This window comes from Triturus cristatus, chromosome 4_1 (genome assembly GCF_964204655.1).
Source record: "Triturus cristatus chromosome 4_1, aTriCri1.1, whole genome shotgun sequence".
In the NCBI taxonomy this organism is placed as follows: Eukaryota; Metazoa; Chordata; class Amphibia; order Caudata; family Salamandridae; genus Triturus; species Triturus cristatus.
This window is the reverse complement of record NC_140585.1, coordinates 883,665,331-883,686,719: the sequence shown is the minus strand read 5'-3', so window position 1 is coordinate 883,686,719 and position 21,389 is coordinate 883,665,331. Positions and strand designations below refer to the sequence as shown.

At 45.8% G+C, this 21,389-nt stretch overlaps 1 protein-coding gene across 4 annotated transcripts in view; it reads right to left on the bottom strand.

The window, feature by feature from the left end:
* CEP41 (centrosomal protein 41) overlaps window positions 1-21,389 on the bottom strand; it is a 295,708-nt gene that overhangs the window by 59,821 nt on the left and 214,498 nt on the right. For all 4 annotated transcript variants that reach the window (XM_085653604.1, XM_085653606.1, XM_085653603.1 and 1 more), the window contains one exon: window positions 1,841-1,902. In XM_085653604.1, coding sequence (XP_085509730.1) covers window positions 1,841-1,902 — 62 coding nt within the window. The remainder of the gene's footprint in view (window positions 1-1,840; window positions 1,903-21,389) is intronic.

The window sequence follows — 21,389 nt, the reverse complement described above, 5'->3', positions numbered from 1 at the left end:
TAACATGCAGAGGTATTAACACAAACACCTATATTATGGAAACGCATGAGAACAATGGGGTGTACAATTGTATATGCCCCTTCAACCGTCCTTCTAATGCTCCCCCTTCGCACACATCTCCCATCATGCACCACAAGCATGCCAAAAGTGCCTCTTGGCACCGCAGCCTGCGCCTTGGGCCGGCATCAGCACCCTCCGTGGGCACGTGTCACCTGTGCCTCCGCTCTGTCCCAAGGTGTTTCAACTGCATCTGTCCCCATATCCTCCCCGCATTCTTCTTGCCTCTTCGCACGGGAAGCAGCGTCCACGGGCGCGCACTGACAGCGGCCAGATCATGTCACTCCTAATGAGTTGATTCCACGTCGCGCTTACTGAGAAGTAACGTGAAGCATTGATCTCACCGGTCCGACTGAAGACTATCGCTCAGTCTAGCTTCACCGCATGTGTAGAATCCCAATCCAGCATGGAGCCTGAGCCCAAGCAGCACGCGCTCGCCTGCTGCTGCCGCCGCCCTGAGCTGCGATCTGTCCTGCCGGGGGTCCTCGCTCCTGGGGTGCTCTAGGTGAGGGGTCGCAGAGGCGGCACTCGGAGGTGGGAGCGTGCCAAGGACACTCTCCTCAAGCTGGTCACGCGGCGCCCGCTTCTCAAGCAGAGTAACAAGGGAGCAGAAGTTGTGGTATGATAAAGCGCTATTGTGTGGTAATGTGGTCAAAATTATACAGGCAACAATAAAAAAAAAATTAAAGGGCATATATATGGGCATATTAGAATGCAGAAGGGTGGGCATATTATGAAAACAGAAGGAGAAATGTTATGAAAACAGAAGGCGATGTGTGAATGCGGGCCAAATTTGCATTTGAGAGTGAGCGAGCAAGCAGGAACTGTGATCACGCTGTGCGTCGCAACCTACAAGAGACGCCGTGAGCGTGCGAGCGTGCACATCGGCTGTCAGGCGCAAGCTGAAAGACATGCCGTGCACGTGCCCATGCGCTGTCCAGGACAAAGCTGACAGACATGCCGTGAGCGTGCACATCGGCGCTCTGGGAAAGTGCACATCTCCTGTCCGCCGTCCGACCCAAGTCGACAATAGACCTCGCATAGCGAGCAGCGCTTTGCGCTGCATCGCTAGGCGAGACGTAAAAAAGGATGTTGACACTTACTAGAGATATAACTAGCAGAAAAGGTAATAACGTTACCAGGCACATATTGTTAGCGAGTCCTTAATTGAAACACTGTTTCAATTTCTGAAGGGCTCATCAGCAAGGAGTGCTGTGCTCATGTCTGAAAACCCTATCTTCAGTAGGGTAAAGACAGAGGAGGGACAGCTCAGAGGTGGATGGCTGAAATGGAGCACTTGGTATACCACAAGTCCTAAGAGGAGTGGTGCTGGAACTTGTTTCTGTAAGTGCTGTGATTAAGAACCCAATAACTAAAAGGAACACGCTTCGAGATGTGCTGCATTGTCCTCCAGAAGTGTACTACTTGAAGTATAGAGGATTACAAGGCCGGGGAAGAGGGGAGTCTAAGGAATAACATTTTATCATGAAAAGGCAACTAAATGCATGAAACAAACTCCAGTCAATGAATTCAAAAAGACTTGGAACAGCCAGATGCAATCAGGCAGACTGAGCAGGCATGCATTCAGTCTCTGCTATGACACTGTTGGCTTATAAGGATTGTGAGGAAACTGAGCATAAATAAAGTATATTTCCCACTGTACTGGACAAAGGCTGCAGATCTTCCTCTTGGCCAGAACGGATGCAACACAAGTTTAACCCCTGGTGAATGCATATGCAACAATGAAACATTTTGTGCAAATGGCACATTAGTTAAGACCTACCAGCTGGGCAAAGGTTGTAACTTTAAGTCTTTTGAAGAGTTCATCCTTTTTGTACCTGTAATCTGAAAAGAAATGGAAATGTTTGCTACATTTTAATTATTGATCTAACAATACATTGACTTAATTCGCAACTCACACCAAATTATTCCAGCCCATACTTTTACCTTACAAATTCAAACTTGTAAAAATACCAGAATGAATTAAAAAAAAGTCACCTTCCTCGCCTCCCATCTGGCTTATGTCATATTGCTCATAGATTAAAAATACATAGGCGACCACGTTGTAACCTCGATTTAATCAACTCTTGCATGTCTTCTTGTACCAATGGCGAATTCAGCATTTAGAGCGCACTGTGTCCATCTCAATCCTCCAGAAACAAACTTTCAGTTCTCCTGTGAGACGGTTCCAGCTTCTCCTGTATGTGGGTTTCTTTAAAGGCAATACAATAACCTTGGCTGCACGAGACTATGGCACTGTAACAGACACTATCCAATCCGGAGCCAGGACATGTCCCTTCGTCACCAGTACAACTTTAAAACAATGCTTAACACCCCCTGGTGTTCCATGTTGGCATTACCATTAAGTCCAACTTTCCACAAATAATTCCCAGATGCACATCATCTTCTGCTAGGGGTGCCATGAAATATGTCCCTCATCACCTATATGCAGTTACCAAGCATTTATCATCAGGGGATGTACCATTCTGATCACATTGATTGAGGACAGAAGGGTAAATCTACCAGAGAGTGTGAGAGGGCAAAACAGCCGTGTTTAACTTCTGTTGCAGCTGGGGTTGGTTAGAGGAGATTGTAATGGTTATTTCATAAACTTTAATAGTAATTTCTCACAAAGCCTGAATACATACATCAAAGAAATACAGACAGTGGAATGTGCCAATAATAAAACTTTTCATGTGGTTATGCACTACCTAATCTTTCAGCCTGCATAAACAAATAATAATGTACATTTGTGAACTGTAGTGCCAATTTCTCATGCGTGTGTGTAAAACTCCACAATTTTCAGTTTGACATTTATTTTTTTAAAGCAAAATAGAAACTATGATCAACGTCATCAACTAGGAAATAAAGTGAAAGGAAGGGATCACCCATTAATATTATATTTATGACAAACATGGCTTTAACAACAAACACATTATTTAACTAAAACATAAAACAAATGTTGTGACAGGATTATTTCATACAATTAATATGAATAAAAACAGCGGTAAGATGCTGTAGAAGACACTTATTACAAAAATAGGAAAAAAGTGAGAAGCTGCAGAACTAAACTTAAGGAATAGATTTTGTTATAGGATTACATTACAATATTAAATATCCAATTGAATAGGATAAAGTAATTTATATCAATGAGGAGGTTTGGAAAATGTCATCCGGTATGACAGTAAACTGGTTATGGTGTAAAACTAAACCCGATGTACACATTCTCAAATCGATTCCAAGAACCCTGCAGATGTACCACTTTCCACAGATAACAAGCTTTGTCCATGCTACACAAATGCCAATTCGTAGACGCATACATACAATTCTACACCCCTACACAATGGGCTCTGGAGTCAAGCACTGTGCTTTAGTAGTTGAAAACTCTGAAATTTTTGCACAGTCCTACAAGTCGTAACCCACCCTTGGAGCAGGCTCTATCTGTTTATTGATGGATGAAAATAGGTGCTGCCAGAGCAGAGGAAGCCTCCCTCTAGACCTGGTGTTTAACATCTGCGAAAGACTTTCCATGTGGAATTTCATATTTCAGTCCAGCTCGAACTGCCAAGCCAGGTCCTCGTGCAACATTCCGTCCATCATCTTGTGTGTTTTGCTGTTCGCCCTATGTGGGAAGGGTATGCCCAGACGTGGGTCCCGTGCTCACTATCCTGGCTGAAGAGGGGTGAAACCCCGAAACCGGTCCTAGGATGCTTGTTTCCGGTCCAGGAAGGACCTGGCTTGGCAGTTCGGGCTGGACTGTTCCCATGAGGCACAGGGTCAAGATTGATTTGCATAAAGCCAGGTCTAAACTGGGGTGGCATGGTGAGCAAAAGAATGATGGATTTAACCCAGATCTCTTGACTGGGGGTGAATGTTTTGATTTGTTCTGCATTCCATCCATCAATTGTGTGTCTTTTGCTTTCTCGCCCTAAGTGCGCCAGGTATGCTCAGACGTGAGTCCTGGGCTCACCGTGCCACTGGAGCCAAGCTATCCTGGCTGAAGAGGGGTGAAACCCTGAAACCGGTCCTAGGATGCTTGATTCTGGTCCAGGTAAGACATGGCTTGGCAGTTCGGGCTGGACTGTTCCCATGAGGCACAGGGTCAAGACTGATTTGCATATGGCCAAGTCTGAACTGGGGTGGCGTGGTGAGCAAAATAACGATGGATTAAACCCAGATCTGTGACTGGGGGTGAGTGTTTTGCCAATGTGCAACATTCCGTCCATCATCTTGTGTGTTTTGATGTTGTAAAGCAGGGTATTTATATGCAATGAAGGCATCTTTTTTTAGATAAGATGGTATTTTGTCATAAGAAATGCCACAAACTCCTCTCTCAGGGAGTCAGTGCCTCCTCATGCATGCCTAGTGACATCAACGCCCGCTACTTGCTTGTCTGGTGGCATTAGTGACCACTTGGAACCTCTCTCATAACAACAGTACCACCTTGAGCATGTCTCATACCTCTGTGCCAAATACTCTTTCTTGTAACATGAGGGCTCCTCCATCATGCCTCATAACACCAGCCCTGAATACTCGCTGGTCTTGTGACATCAGTGGCGACCTATTGCCTAACTTGTAACATCCGAGCGCCCCCAACTTGTTGTGCAACATCAATGCCTGGTTTCCTGACATTACTGTTCACTACTTGCTTGCCTGTGACTTCTGTACCTCAACTAAAATGTCTTGTGACATCATCAGTGTCTGCTTATTGATTGTCTCGGGACATTAGTGTCCTCTTTTTTTACATCTTATGTGATATTATGGCCCAGTGCAGCCTGTCCCTTGTAATAATATCAGTGATTACCCGGCCTTTCTCTTACCGCACAAGCGGCAGCTGCCTCTAGGCAAAAAGATAAAACTATCTACACTTGGTCAACTGTGCTATGTTATAGACCCTCCACTATGTTTACATTCATACCTCATTTAAAGGCTGCAAAATATTTCGATTTTAATCAGGGAAACATAAAAAAAACATCAAACATTTGAACATACATCAAAAACTGGCACCAGACATTACAACATACCTGGCTCAGCTTGACAACTCGCTTCCTCCTGGCTCTGGGACATGTTGAGCAAAAAGGGATCAAACTTTGAATGAAAATGAAATTTACAAAATGCTTATTTTCCAAAGATCAGCTAGCTGTCTGCTCCGTGTTGTGCTGAGCTCCGTCAATGTTAGGGGTGAACCGAATCGCACAGAACAGGGTTAGAATCCCGCCCGTCGCTCGGCATAAACATCATCACAGCCTGTTTTATCAGATCAGTATTGGCTCAACGGATGTTACACATAATTTGATGTTCAGGTTACAGACAGACAGAGCAGTGCCTGTGCGGAGTTACCTGGGACGTCCTCAATCCAGGAGAAATCAAAGAGGAGGGCTCTGTGGTTTGCCAAAGGATACACAGCGCCCCTTCTAACAGGTACAGCAAGGAGCTCCTTCACAACCAAACCAGAGGACAAAAGACCTTCTGTGCTTCAGCAAAATCAGCAAACAGAAGTGTGAAAACAAAAGGAAACGTAATGCTCTTCGGAGACTTCACATCCAGAGCATCAACAGAGCGGCAATTGAGATTTTCAGGATGAGAAAGTAGCTGTTAATGGCGCCCTAGCTAAACACACTTATAAAGTTTCAAATCTGTACAATAAAAGTAGCCATCTTTAACTGGTTCAGCAGGCCACTGTGGTGTGTAGCAAGGCCACAGAAACTTGGCAAGCTTGTTTGGTTTATCATACTATGAGCATGTCTCTTCCAGGGACCATGAGGTTGGGTGAAATGCAACAGACAGCATTATGTAGGCAAACAACTTGATTTCTTAGTGCCAGTCCAGCTAGAAGCGCTTATAAGCAAGATCAGCTGCAACAAGGCGCTTAATCCGCTTCAGAGCCTTATGCCAAAATAAACAACATAGAAGTAAAAGGTTATTTTTGCTGTGCTGCAATAGATCATGTAACATTATATTTAAAATGTACGAGAATGTGAATTGCTTGTGTCAGGCCAATTAACATCAGGGATACATTTTCCAAACCACCAGGAAATTCACTGGTATTTTTCTGATTCAGAAGAGATTCATTCACAAGAGTGCTGCCTGAGGCCCTGTTACAATTATAGTCAAACCAGGCCTAGAAGCAGAACTATTTCCATGAAACGTATGGGAAAGTGTCAGAATTCATCCCCAGGGGAGGGGGGGGGGGGGGGGGTGGAGCTTGCCTGGCCTAAAGATGGCTGCTACTTAAGCGAGCTCCGCAAGCCGCCACGAATATCCGTCAAGTATCGGCTGTTCTTTATCAAGACTCTTGGTCGAAGGTCTGAGCAAATGCAGCTCTATTGCCAGTGCCCTCATTGCGGAAGGAACGGGGCCGATTGATCCAGCTGGTCCACAACTATTGTTCTGAACATTACTCTCCCCCGCGTTGGCCGATGAAACAGCCGACGAGGGCAGTGTTTCCTGCTGGGCCGCGACTACGCCATCACCCGGCAGGAGGAGGTGACTCGACTGTCTGCACGGCGGTGCTCATCCTGAACAGTGCTCAACACCACTACCGGCGCGCTGAAGAATTGATATCACTCGGAGGTCAGTAGCGAGTGGGATGCTACAGGAACCTCTGCTGAGGTGCGGCGGGGAACCCTTGAATGCAGGCTGGTCAGCTGGGGCCTGGTGCGCGGCCTGGAGGGTGAGTCGCTGCCTGCTTTGAGCCCCCTTCATAAGACTGCGAGCGAGTGCTGGTGTGTCTGGCCCTACATCGAACTTGGTGATCCCACACGGATTGCTGGGTGTGTGAGGCCTCATCTCCGTGGGGCAGTTCTGCTCCTGCCTTAGGCCCTGGTCATTTAGGAGCTGCACGTGTGGCTGCATAGACCCCCTCTGGATGAGAAAAGCGAGGGGGGTCATTCGAATAGTGGCACAAGACAGGTCAGAATACCGCCCCCAGAGTGGATTGGCGTGCTTTGAGCTGGGGAGACCTCTTTGACTCCCTTTCCGGGGCCCGCGACCGGCATCGGTGGGTGCTCACGCTTGTTGGAGAAGCAACTGTAGTTGTTGACTCTGCGCTACCTGCACCAATACGGAACAGTGTCAGTATGGGAAAACCAGACAAGTCACAGCCTAAGCTGAGCTTTGAGCAGCGAAAGTCCAGACACAGAGAAGATGCTGCGGAATCTGCGGCATTAGAGTCTGAAGAATTAACAGAAGACCCCATTGGCGACATCAAAACGATCCTTGCATCCATGCAGAAGGGTCTGTCAGCGATCAATGCAAAAATAGACACCTTGTCTTATAGAATGGATCGCATGTCCGAGAGGGTGGACAAGAATGCAGAACGACTTGATCTGGCCGAACGAAGGATCACTGAAACTGAGGGGGCCAAGACTAAGTCCAACAGCGCAAAGAAACAGGTGGAGAAGATCCTGGTCACCTTACAGGACAGAGCTGAGGATTTGGAGGCTAGATCGAGGTGCAGTAACCTGCGCATTATAGGCCTTCTCGAGTCCACTGCAATGGGTAACATGGAGATCTTCACAGAAAATTTGCTCACTATTCAGCTGGGTGCTGCCACCTTTTCCTCCATGTTTGTTGTGGAGTGTGTGCACCCGGGTGCCCCTCCAAGGCCTATCATAGCGAAGCTGTTGAGCTATAGAGACAGAGATGTGGCGCTGAGTAAGGCGAGAGAACTGGGCAATCTACAATATGAGGGTTCCTCTCTCTCTTTGTTCCCGGACTTCACCCTCAGGGTCCGGGAGGCCAGGAAGCAATTTGCGCCACTGAAGCGCATGCTGAGGGAGCAAAGTGTGGAATATGCGATGCTGTACCCGGCGCGGTGAGAGTGATCTTGAACGGGAAGGCGAAGATTTTCTCTGATCCTCAGTCCCTCCAAAAAGCCCTCAAAGACTGGGACAGGCTCAACAAACAAAGGAAAGGCCAGACGGAGGCCGGCCAAGCGGATGGTGCGAGTGGAGGTCTTGATGACAACGACTAAAGAGAAAAACACAACACTAGGGCTCCAGCGGGGACCCACCCTCACGTGAATAATTTCTGAAGTGGCCTGAGGGGTTTGGAAGTGGGAGCTTTAGTGGGGTCTCCACTACTGTGGTTCACAAATCACTGCTCCTTTTGCTAATTTGCGTGAAGTTCTACTAAACTGTTGTTCCTTATTTGCATAAGCTGGAATTGCGGTGCTAGTCCACTGGGACCTTCTTGTGTGAGAGACACTATGGTTCAGGAACTGTTTGTGAGGCTCCTCTTGAGTTTTCTCTTTCTCCAGTGGTAGTCTCGTTGCAGATGCTTGGTGGCGGTGCGGCACTGTGGCACACAGAAGTGTTGGCAGGTAACATCCGACCCAATGCATTTCAAGCTTATTTATTGTATGTTACTCAGTGCCTTTTGTTGCACAACTGTTGTTTTCAGTTTTATGTGCTATAGTAATTGCTAGTAGGGAGGGCAGAAGGCCACCTATTTAGTTGGGGATGACATGGCGTGGGAGGGGCTGGGTTTCTACTTTGAACACTGCACATGCACATGAGAGTCGTGAGTGATTACGGTAACACACTTCACATTGCTGCTGGGACGAACCAATCATATGGTAGCCGCGAATGACACACTGCGAAACAGGTCGGGGACATAGAAAGAGCCTGCAGCTCATGACTTGGAATGTGAGGGGTCTGAACGACCATAGAAAGTTGGGCAAAATACTGGCGTATTTGAAAAGAAAGGAAGTAGACATTGCCCTGCTTCAAGAGACGCACCTTGCCCCTAATTGCGCTATGCTCACAATGCGACGCCTAATAGGTCTGTTCCAAGCAGCTGGCTTTACCTCGCATTCTAGAGACGTGCTCACTTGGGTGAACCCTAAATCAGGTCTTCATCTTGGAGAGAGCAGGGCGGACCCTGCTGGTTGATATGTAATCTCAAGGTGTTACGGTAGGGTTGCTGACTTTCAAATTGTTAATACCTAAAGGCCGAATTACGATGATCCCCAGTTCTATCATTCAATATAGTCACTCATTAAAGATTGCTCTTTATTGCCGCTAATCTGGGGCGGAGATTTTAATTGTGTATTAGACCCTGCGCTTGATCGATCGAAGGGTCCTCCTAGGCGCCCATCTGCTGTTGCTAGAGCCATTGCTGACATAGCGCTACAATTGCATCTGGTCGACGTGTGGAGAACTAAATCTCCTGGGAGGGGTGGGTTCACGCATTATTCGGCATGCCACGATACACACACTCGAATAGATTACTGGTTAATATCGGAAGCGCTAATATCTAGGGTACAGGATTGAACAGTCTTGGCTCGCTCCTTTTCCGATCAATCTCCTATATTGTTATAGGTTGAAATTCCCCCTTGGGGTCCTCCCCCTTTCCTGTGGAGATTTCCGCCATACTCTCTGCTAGACGCAGTGTTTAAGGTCGAATTGGCTGCCGCCATTACTGAATTTTTTTAAACCAATTTTGGGTCAGTAGACTCTTTTGCCACGGTATGGGAGACATTTAAGGTGTTCATACGAAGGGGTGCCATCAATAAACATTCTGGAGTGCTCCGTTCCATTAGAGTTAGACTTGCTTTGTTAGAGGATCGATTGAGTGTGCTGGAGACTGAGGTGTTGAACAAGAATGACCCACAGATTCTAGAACAACTGAAAAAAAACACTAGATGAGTACCACGAGGAAGCGGATAGTGAAATTAAACACATGGGGAAATACACATTGGCCAGAACCTACGGAGAGGGGGATAGGCCGGGCTCAGTATTGGCGGCACTGGCTCACCGTTGGTCTGAGACTGGAGTCATTGCTGAGTTGATGGATGAGAAGGGCACGGTTTTAAAAGAGCAGGCGGACATAGTTAACCAATTCGGCCGATACTATCAGGATTTGTATAGCTCCAAAGTTGCCCCAGATGAGGAGAGCATAATGAATTACTTGGAATACATACAGCTGCCATGGCTGACGGATAGTGATAGGAATACCTCATGAGGCCCCTTGACGCTGTCAAGATCCGTATGGGACTGAATTCCATGCATGATGGGAGCACCCCAGGTCAGGACGGGCTCACTGTGTCCTTTTACAAGGCTTTTGGTGACCTGCTGATTCCACACTTGAGCACTCTGTTCCAAGAAATGGGAGACTGGCATCATGCCTCCCTCTATGCGTGAGGCACTGACAGTAACAATATTGAAACCTGGCAAAGCCTCTTAAGAGTGCTTGTCTTACAGACCACTGTCGTTAATAAACGTCAACACTAAAATCTTTGCTAAAATATTGGCCAATAGACTGTCCCCTCTTTTGCCCCTCATGGTAGGCCCTGAACAAGCGGGCTTCGTGCTTGGCCGCATGCTATCATACAATCTGAGAGCAGTTTTTGGTGCCTTGCAACACGTTAAACCAGATGTTAAGGCAGCAGCAGTGTTTTTAGACGCTCAAAAAGCCTTTGATTCTGTCGAATGGAAATTCATGCTAGTGGTCCTGAGGTGCCTGTGTGTAGGGGGAAGTCTTCCTTCAATTAATTTCGATTCTTTATAATTCTCCCACAGCTCAAGTGCGCTTAGGGGACGCTGTCTCCTCCCCCATTCAGAAATCCAGAGGCACAAGTCAGGGGTGTCCCTTGTCACCACTACTATATGCTGTGGCGGCAGAAGCCCTGCTGCGGGCACTTCGTGAATACCACGGTAATAGAGGTCTGCGTTTCCCCAACTACAATCTCATTGTCTCTGCTTACGCGGATGATATGCTACTGTATATACGGAACCCGGACACGAATCTCTCCCCAATAATCCGAGAAGTGTTATGATTTGGCAGTCTCTTGGGTCTTAAAATCAACTGGGACAAATCTATAATATTCCCATTAACCCCGGCCACAATGCTGAAGACCTTAGACTATCCCCTCCAATGGACACCTGATACGGTTAGGTACTTGGGGATCCAGGTTCACTCCGATGCGGAAGAAGTACTTAGGGCAAATTATGGCAGAGCCATTACCAAACTGGAAGAAGATACAGACAGGTGGATTTGGCTTCCTCTCTCATTGGTGGGCCGGTTGTCCTTGATGAAAACGATTGCACTCCTCCGTTTCCTTTTTCTTTTCGTCAATATATCTGTGATTGTCCCCCAACACATTTTTAAAACGCTACGGACCCTGATGGGCAAACTGGCATGGGCAGGCAAAACTCTACGTGTCAAGCTGGATATCCTAACTTTGCCCTACTCTGAGGTGGGCCTGGGTGCACCGGATTTACAACTGTACTACAGGGTGGGGCAAAGCTTGCATGCTCACAGTTGGATTCACGATCCACATAATTTACCCCACCTCCAAATAGAGAAGGTAGTAGCAAGTCCTGACCCCTTCTTGCGTTTGCTAACCCAAGCACCTATCAGGTGTTGCAGCGTGCTGGACTCAGTTAACTCTATCGTACACACCTGGCACATTTGACTAAAACAGCGTGCTGGAGCTCAATTGTACTCTCCACTTATGCCTGTAGAATGGTGCCAATGGTTCACTATAAGTTCTGAAAGAGGAGCACTCCGCTCGCTAAACACCCTGTGGATACATGTGATGGGTGATCTTTTAAGGAGGGGAACAGTACGCATGTGGGAGGAGGTGGCAGCGGGCATACCTGACCCTACCGCTTTAACACAATTTCACTTTTTTAGAGCCCGTCATGCGCTGAGGGCGCTGCTTGGCAATGAACTACAAGAACCTCCGGAAATACCTGCCTTTTCCTTTCTTCTGCGCTCAGAGTCCCCCATTAAATTAGTCTTGAAACTCTATGCCACATCACAAGCCTTTCAATATACGCAATACTCCAAAGCTAGACTGGAGTGGCAGAATGATATTGGTGTTGCCCTCACCATTGATAGCTGGCATTGCTTCTTTGAAGCCGCGCAAAAGATCTCACTCAATGGCAGGCACAGACTGGTTCATTTCAAGTATCTGAATAGGGTGCACTACACGCCGAAGAGACTATTTCGCTATGGGCTCAGGAACACAGATCGCTTCGAAAGATGTGGGGTGGCAGAGGCAGATTTTTTACATGTATCTTGGTTGTGCCCTCCAGTAGCGGAATTTTGGAAGCACATTTTTCAAGCATTAAATGCCATAGCGGATCAATTCCTCTCCCCTGATCCCCTTCTAGTGCTTTTGGGAAACACGAAACACCTCAATAAGAACATCAGAAAGTTAGTCTCTATGGGTTTCCTATTGGCTAAACGTAGAATTGCAATGCGCTGGATGTGTGGTCCCGTACCAACTGTGACAGACTGGGAGCAGGATATGATCTACTGTAATACCCAGTCCGACGTATATAATGAGTTGCTGCCCCCCCCCCCCAAATTCTGGGGTCTGTTTGCACAATACCTAGTGACAACACAGGGTAATAATGCGGACAATGAATGATTACATGCTGGTCTGTGATGGCCCGGAAGTCAGGAGGCCTACGTGCACGGAATTGCATTGGTTAGGTTGGCTGCAAGTAAAAATTTGGTGGTCGCTTGTACTTAGCCTAGCAGATTATACAAACTGCATTGTGGATGTATAAGAGTGCACTACCCCATCTTTGGTAGAGTGTCCCATTGTCAATGTGTATTGTAGCAATAGTTCTTTCCGATTGCTTGCTGACTCATGTAAATTGTCTATCATGCTTTGTACTTTAATGTGAACTGGTTCTTTTTGTAAACGAATAAAAACATTTTTTTTAAATCATCCTCAGGGGAGCACCAGCAAGGCAGGTGATGGGTGGTCAGGAAGTAGTTGCATGCCTGGGCGGGAGCTTACTATAACATACATTTTCAGCAATGACAACCAAAGAAGGTGTTCTAACCCAATCTGAATGGCTGAAACACAAGAAAGATTTCCAGGCCTAGCAGGGGATCATCATAGCACAGCTGTCCATCACACAAAAGTGACTAACCAATTTTCCCTAAAAGCTGTATGAACATGTCAAGTTCGCCTTAGCTCCAGTAAGCGGTAAAGTTGAATTTTGGATGGAGCCTGCCATAAAAAGGTAAATAACTAGATTTTTTAGGTTTCGCTAAATAAGATTGTCCACTGCCTTCCTGCTTGTAGCTCCCCTATCCCATCTCTTGGGAAACCATCCTTAACGGTGCCATAAGTATTGTCTTATGAGAGACAGGTACGAGAGGCAGCAGGAGCATTGTAGGTGCATGCAGAGAAGGCCTGGTAGTCGCAGAAGGGGCCGGAGGGTACACTGAGTGCCTCAGTACTATTTGCGGTTCCCGTCACCTGACGCTGCCTGCTATCTGCCGCTGCTAGCTCTGCTTCCTGTAGTTTCTCTGCGCTCTCTCACTATAGTCAGCACTGCCTTTCGTCAGCTCTATGTAGCGGCAGAAACCCTAACAACTGCCAAATTGTAAAGAACCAGAGTCCACTAGCCGAGGAAGTGCAAAGTATTGAAAGCATGGTTTTCTATATTTTCTATACTCTCAAGATGGCTGCCACATTTGCATCATGCAATGTGACGACACACATCATCACATTGCTGATAAACAAGTTCATCAAACTTGCTTCTAATGAAGATCAAGTGCTTAGTCTGAGCCCTCTTTCCACTAGCATGGGGAAAATATCACTGTTGTATCTCAACGTATCAATGTGAAAGGTAGTGTGTGTTGACTCCACCTGGGACCTGGACTCATGTAGCCACACAACATCCAGAATATTCTAGCCCGTTAAGACTTTGAAACACCCAAGCTCTCAACCTTCCTAAATGGTCAGCAATCACAACCAACACATGTGAATATCCTTGGTAATGACTTAATGACATTGGGGAGGATCAGCAACTCTGAATTTTAATTGCAAGAATATGATGGCAATGTAGCATGGGCCCTATCATGTGAATCGTCACAGGTGAAGTTTTAACAGGATCCTGGCCAACCACCTTATGTTTCCACCAGCACAATAGCTCAGATGAAACCAGTGGATGGTGTTTTCATTCTTGTAGAAATCGACATGAGGCTCAAGCTCAGGCAGATTCACTATTTTGTGAGTGCGATCTACTAGGCCTTATCCGGAGAAGGCGAAGGAGACAAGATCTTGCTTTGACGTCGACGAGGCGAAGCCGACCTCGACCTCTTAGACTTCGAGGACCGACGCCGAGAAGAATGCTTCCTCTTCTTATGGTGCTTCTTCGACTTCGACGACCTCGAAGTCGAAGACTCCCGCCTGGACTTCTCCTTTTTCCTCCCTCTCTTCTCCTCACCGATCTTCTTCATGAAGAGTTTGGTCTTCCTCTCCTTCAGTGCTTTAGGATTCATGCTCCTACAGCACCCGCACTCATCCACATCATGATCAGAAGAGAGACACCATAAACAATTCTGATGCGGATCCGTCATGGACATCAGGCCTCCGCACTCCCTACAGGGCTTAAAGCCCGACTTCCTCGTCGAAGACATTCCGATTTTAACAAGAATACACCACTAGATTACAAAGTATCTAGAGAGCACTGGGAAAAAACCGTTGCGCGTCGACGGCGCGGAAAAAAGGGAACTGACGTCACCACGCCGACGTGGGCTTCTTATGGCTCCGATGACGTCGTACGGAGTCGCGTGCGGAGCCGATGTATTGTGACGTCGCCCACGTCGACGTGGAATGCTGGGGAAGAAAAGTTCCGTGGAATGCTGGCGCAGGGGATATTCACAAGGTGAGGAATCCACTGGCAGATGTATCCATCAGAAAAGGCTTATACAGAGTGGATTGTGGATCTCCATGCCTTTGTTACCACAAAGGACCACTGTTATGGTAAAAATATTTATATAGTGCATGTTCACCAATTGGTTTCTTGGCGCTGAGTATAGGAGGAGCAGAGCTGCAGCATAAAATGTCATTTGTATACTTGTGTAAAGAGCCATGTCTTCAAAAGTTGTCTGACTTAGAAGATCAACAGTCATTCTGATGTTGGGTGTAAGAGAATTCCAGAACCGAGGGGCCAATACAGAAAATCTAAAACCTCCTAGTCTTTTCTTCTTAAAAGGGAGGATAGCCAGAGATTAAGATGAGATGACTTCAAGTTACGGGAGGGAGTGCACTTTTGAATTCGGGAAGAAATAAACTCAGGGCAATTACCACGGATGGATTTAAATATGATACATCCCGTCTTAAAGGCCAAGCACTGTTTCACCGGCAACCTACGTCGTTTCCTCATCAGGGAGGTAATGTGGCACCTCCTAGGCTGTCAGTAGATCAGCCTAGCTGCCTGGTTGTGTACCAGTTGCAATCTCTAAGTCAGGTAGTTCGGGAGACCAACGTAGAGTGAATTAGCATATTCTTTTCAGGAGGTAACGAAAGCGAGGATATCCTGGAGAAGGGCTTCAAGGATCTACCAATTTTCCTAATCATCCTGAGCTGGAGAAAACCGGATGACACTACTGCCCCTATTTGAGGATTCGTAGAAAGTTTTTTTGTCAACAAGGAGTCAAAGACTTTTAACTGAGTTCTTTGGCTGAGGAGGGGTACCCATTTCAGTTGCCCAAAAATTGGAACTCCATAGGTTTTGTGTGCCTCTAGCCAGGACAATCTCTATCTTATCGGACTTTAGTTTAAGTTGATTGCTATTCATCCAGTCACGGATGAATAGAATTGTATTTTGGAGTCTGATGAACTGTCGATAGCAAAAAGAAATTGCATAGCATCTGCATAATTAAAAGCTTTAAACCTTCATTTTTCTCAGAGTGAACACTAGAGGATGTATATATCAATTGAAAAGGTGAGGGGACAAGGATGTCCCCTGGGGCACCCCACAGGTGTGTTGAACCTTAGGAGAGCCGAATGTAGACAAACAGACCGACTGGAACAGTCTTTGAAGAAGGAGACAAACCAGTCCTGCGCTGTGCCCTGTATACCCATTCACGGTTTTTCTGCCATAAGCCTGTATAGCCTTGTCCATATTTTAAAACTATAAAGCCCATGCAAACACAATGAAAATGGTGATGTATTCTGATGGACATGAAAACAAATTAAGCAATGACAAAAAGATAGCATAGTTCTCAGAACCACAGACCTAGTTCATTCACTCAGGACTGAAACATTACCAGGTTGCCCATGGTGTCGAAAAGGGAGTGAGGGTGACCAACTGCGACACTGGATAACATTGTGTCGAAGAAGGTTTCAGTCAAGAAAAACACCTATTTATTAGTGCCTATGTTTCTTGTATCCCAAAGTTGAGGGAGAGTCCATCTTTGGTCTCAAATCCAAAGAATTTGGCACAGAGAGCTGAACAGTGAGCCTGAATCTGTCAGTATAGATGCAGTACAAAAAAACACATGCGAGGAAATGCGATATGTTGGATATTTAGGGTGGATGAAGAAAAATGAGCCATAAAGTGAGGTGTGGGACTGGGTGGTGAGAGAATGGAAAAAGCAGCAAAAAAGGAAGTAACAAATGAATAAATCTGTAAATTTTTAAGTGATTTTGGTGGGGAACATTTTTCTGAATGTAAGATTTTTAGGATGCGAATGGTTTCCATTGCCCGTGAATTTGAGCAACTTTTTGAGGTGAATTTATTCTAGCAACAGTTGATGGGTGGGATGCAATTTGCAAGATAAATACAAGTTTTATTCTGTAGCTCTGCTCCTGTGCAAGGCCGACCTCTCACTTTGACAAAAAAGGTGATGGGGAGTGGCAGTGGGCGGGGGGTTTAGGGGTTGAAGCATGAAATGATTTCCCCTGCCACTGCACTTTTTCCCCTTCCGCCTCTACATATCACACAGTATTCCCTATTCCGAGGGCTCCGAGCAAGTGCTGAATGATGACAGGCTGGTTTGCAGGGTGGTGGAAGGGAGGGTGAGCAGTGGGGGAAAGAGGAAATGTGCCCTGTCGGGGAGAGTACTGCAAGTTTCTCCCCTTCTCATGGTAAATGTTCAGTCCGGGCCAGGGCAAGATGCCTGGCTGCACTGAAACCTAAGCCTCAAGCAATTTTCCTGTCTGTAATTTCCAGCCGTAAAAAAAAAAAGATGCAGAACCACTGGGGTTAGTCACGATCCAGTACAGCGGAATTCCACACAGAAATGCCACTCCACATAACTCATATTCAAGGCCATAGATCCTTATGTGGGACCCTGAGCCTTCGCTCGAGTTCTTTGCATCTTGCCATCAGAGCACTTTGAGACCTCTGGCTTGTATGACCTCTAACATAAAAGCCAAATTCAACAGCACACAATCGACTAGCAACATACAAAGGAGTACCTAATTCTCCATAAAATTAAAAACAACATCATGTAGGTTAGATTTAGGAAAATGTAACACAAACGGTCCGTGCATACCATGATAACCACCACCCTTCATAAATTAAGCAGCAATTTCATTACAAGACCGGAGGCTACCATAATGCATTATTCCTTTAATGCCACTTCACGCAGCACATAATAAGTCCATGGACAGAACCATCTGCCTCTTTTAAATGCTGCTCCTTACAGATAAGTACATTTCTATTTCCATCTTTACAGTCACTGTTTAATTTTGTCGTTTTGCTGTATATACGGTATTTGTCATGCTGTCTCCAATGTATGGAAACAACTTTCCTTCAATTCAAGGGTTCACCCTCTCTGCGTACCTTAACGTTATCGTTTTAGAATTAGCTTAGATTCTACGTAAACCATGCAGCGTATTCTCAGTCTTGCGGCTAATTATGCCCTAATCGCAACATACCTCTCGGAGCTGCGCGCAGCCCGCACTGCTCCCTCGCTGCTTTAAAGGCCGGCGGTCCGATCTGCTGAGGCAGCCTGCATTTGGCATGCTTCCTGCTACAACAGGCCCCTGCAGAGCGGCTGCTGTAGCAGACTGCTGGATGTTCCACGGCCTACTGGGACTTCGTCGTAGGCCACTAGCGCCTGACGCGTATCCTGAGGAAAGGTCGAGTTGGGCAGATTTGAGATGAAAGCATTGGGCAACAGCCTTGCCGCCCCAATGCGTAGGGTCTCACCATCTTTGTTTGGCCTTTGCTGTATTATTTCACAATGTAGACTGGGCGGTCATCAGGAGACACTGCAATATCACGCTGACAGTTGCAATGTGTCCTCGAAAACATGATTGCCCGCAGGTGTCTCTTGAGCAGCTGATCACTCGCAAGTGTCTAACCTGCCCATTTATAAAGCAGTTGCCTACAGAGCAATGCTCATTTCCTTGGTGATTTTGCTATTTGAGACCCTTAAGTAGAGCTTTGTGTCCCACTTTAACCTACAAATCCATAAATGGCTCATTCAAATTTTTCTCAGTATTCCCTCCCTCCTCCCCAGATTATATTGATATTTCAGATCAGGAGAGAGAGAGGCATGAGATTTCACGGTGGAAGATTAATTAAAGAGAGACTAATACAACATGAAATGCGTACCTGCGTAAGTGAAACACATGATCAGGTAATGGTTAAGAAAAGATCTATAGGGTATGATAATGATAATGACTATTGGTCCATCTCGGAGGGAGACTCTACGATTACGGGGACAAAGGAGGAAAGAGAAGGAGGAAGTCTACACACATTGAGTAAGGGTTGATACCTTTTAATTGGATGGGAGATCCAAGCATCTCTAAAAAGATGGGAGGTCAAGCATCTCAAAGGTGAATGGTGTCCTATGCGGCACAATATTGAGAGGTGTCCAATTCAGCACAAGATAATCAGATGACCCTAGAAGCATTCAAGAAACTGACTTGGGAGAGGAGGAACCTCGGCATGAAGTTACCCTTAGACCAATGGTCTTAAACCTTTTTGATGCTGAGACCTCCGTCAAACTTTTTTAGGCGTAAGGACCCCCTCCTGACAAAAATTTCTAGAACCTGGTACTCCTTATCATTGATAAATATAAATGTTCTCCAGAGAACCGGTCAAACTGTGGTTGCACCTCATTAGTATCAGTTTAACACCCAAATATAGCAATAAGCAACAAAAAGGTGACCAGTGCAACTTTACAAAGGGCCTTCTATTGAGCGGCAGCACCTGTTGCTGATTTTTAGTAACATTTGAATTTTGAGTAAAAAATGTTTTTTAGTTTTTTTTAAAGCGGCAGATTATGCGGCAGATGATGGATTATGTGTCAAATGCAGCAAATCTATAATTATGCTAAAATTGCTGCGGCCGCACAATCACATAATCCCAGTGGCCCTTGAAATAATGGTTGTAAATGTATGGGCTGCAACTTAATTGCATGGCATCAGAGGAAAACCATACTATATTTCATGGGATGCTGATGGCTTGGCATTTAAAGCTGCATGTAACTGGATGTAGCTCAACATCATTCATCATAATTAAAACATACCATTTACAATCATTAATGATGAACTGTAAGGCCCAAGTAGTATGCTTTAATTCCAAGGTAGGAAGTGGTCCCTTAAACTTGCATTATACTGTTCTTCTAAAAAGGTTTTTATTTTTAACATTATGAAAATAAATGCTTCTATTTTAGCAAAAACTGACTCCTGGTTATATTAGTTAGCTGCTGTTGTTAACTTCAGTCATGTTTTGGAGGGTTGGAGGGCCTTGAGAGTCTGAACATACAGGCTTTGTCTATGGTGTGGCTAAAAACAAATTATTCTGTATGTTTTTGGTCTTTCACCGTCAGGAAGCTACATATAAAATAACGGGCATCTTCAATGAATAATAAATAAATAAAAGTTGTTACTCAGTGGGAAATGCACAATAGTACATAATGAAACCTCTATTAGTTAATGTACTGCAAAGGTCTGTGTCAAATCAGAGAGCCACAGAATTAAATGGGGATTTCGCAGTGGAGAATAGTGACTTGTGTATTTTTAGTGCTATGTGGTCACAGCCTGTGACAGAAAGCACTGTGAATATGTAAGTCTTTATTTTATACTTGCATTACACATAGTATAAGATCGGCCACTACAAAATGCGCTAAATGTTTTACGATAAAATGGTGCTTCCAAAATATAGCGGCTTATTTACAAGCCCCTTGCGCTGACGGTGCATAACTTTTCTGACACTCTGGTTTCTACAAGGCCACGCAAAGTCACTTTGCATGGCTTTTCATGGCCTCCTAGATATGGTGTAAGGCAACGCAGCGCAAGACGCTGCGTTGCCTTACACTGGGTCAGGGGGCGTTCCATGGGCGTTGTGGTGGGAGTACCCACGCAACACCCATGGGTTTTTACACATTCCCTGATTTACAAGGATCTGTAAACCTGAGGATGCATCAAAACTGTACGCAGCCCCAGGGAGGTGCATAACGAGGAGGAATATCATTATTTCTCCTCAATTATTTCCTCTTTCTATATGCAGCACAAATAGAAAGAGGAAAAGCCTCCACAGATTGTTTTTGTGCAGGAAGGTATGCCTTCCTGCACAAAAACAATCCTGCCAACAATGCAGACACTCTTGCATCATGATGCAAGGGTGCCTGCACTGGCGCTAGGCACCAAATTAGGCGCCGGCAGAAACGTAAGGAATGCACCGTATCTTATAAATATGGTCCATTCCTGCCCTTTCGAATTGGCATAGGGCAGAGCAGCAAAAATGCTTGCGGCGCTGCCCTACACCATTTCATTGTAAATGAGGCCCATAGATTTAAGTAATACCCAGACCCTATGTAATGCAATTTTGTTTACATAACTGTCCCTTCAACACCTTCTCAGGGATAGTAAGCGCTATGTAAATACAATAACAATTAAAAGCAAGCACTTCACAGCTCAGTTAAATCTATGCACTAACACTTAAAAAGCTTCAAGTGATTCGATCAATTAAGTGCAACAGCACCCTTCTGTGCTGTGAAATCCAAGCTAGGCAGACAGCTAAACACGCCTTTCTGTCAGTGTGCTGCTAGCCTGAAAGAAATGCAAATGTGCACAACTAGTTAATCTGCAAAAGTAAAGGATTTCAGATTAACTCCTTGTGCACATTTGCATTTCTTTCAGGCCATCAGCACACTGGTAGAAAGGTTTGTTTAGCTGTCTGCCAGCCGTCGATTTCACAGCGGAGAGTCCCTGAATAACACTCCAGCCCAAGCATTTTAACTACTGCTGTGTTTTTTTGCTAAATGAAGAGCGCGACCCCCTTCCCATGACTCCACGGCTCCCCTGGAAGACCTCTGCCTTAGACGAATATGTATTAAACCTTGATCACAGGGACTTTGATGGGGATGACCTTTTTACGGAGGATAAGATCCCTACTACCTCCAAGGGTGGAGTCAAAGATCCTTTAGGAGACCTGATGTTTTTGCCACACAACATTAAGCACCCCAGGAGTGCCGAGTGGTGGCCCCCTGACCATGTGGGCAAGTTTATCAAATGATGGATCAGGAACCCACTAGAGAAGGAAGCCCAGAATGTCCTGAAGGCTGAATGCTCAAGGCCTGTTATCCATAATAAGGTGTGCCTTACCGCAAAC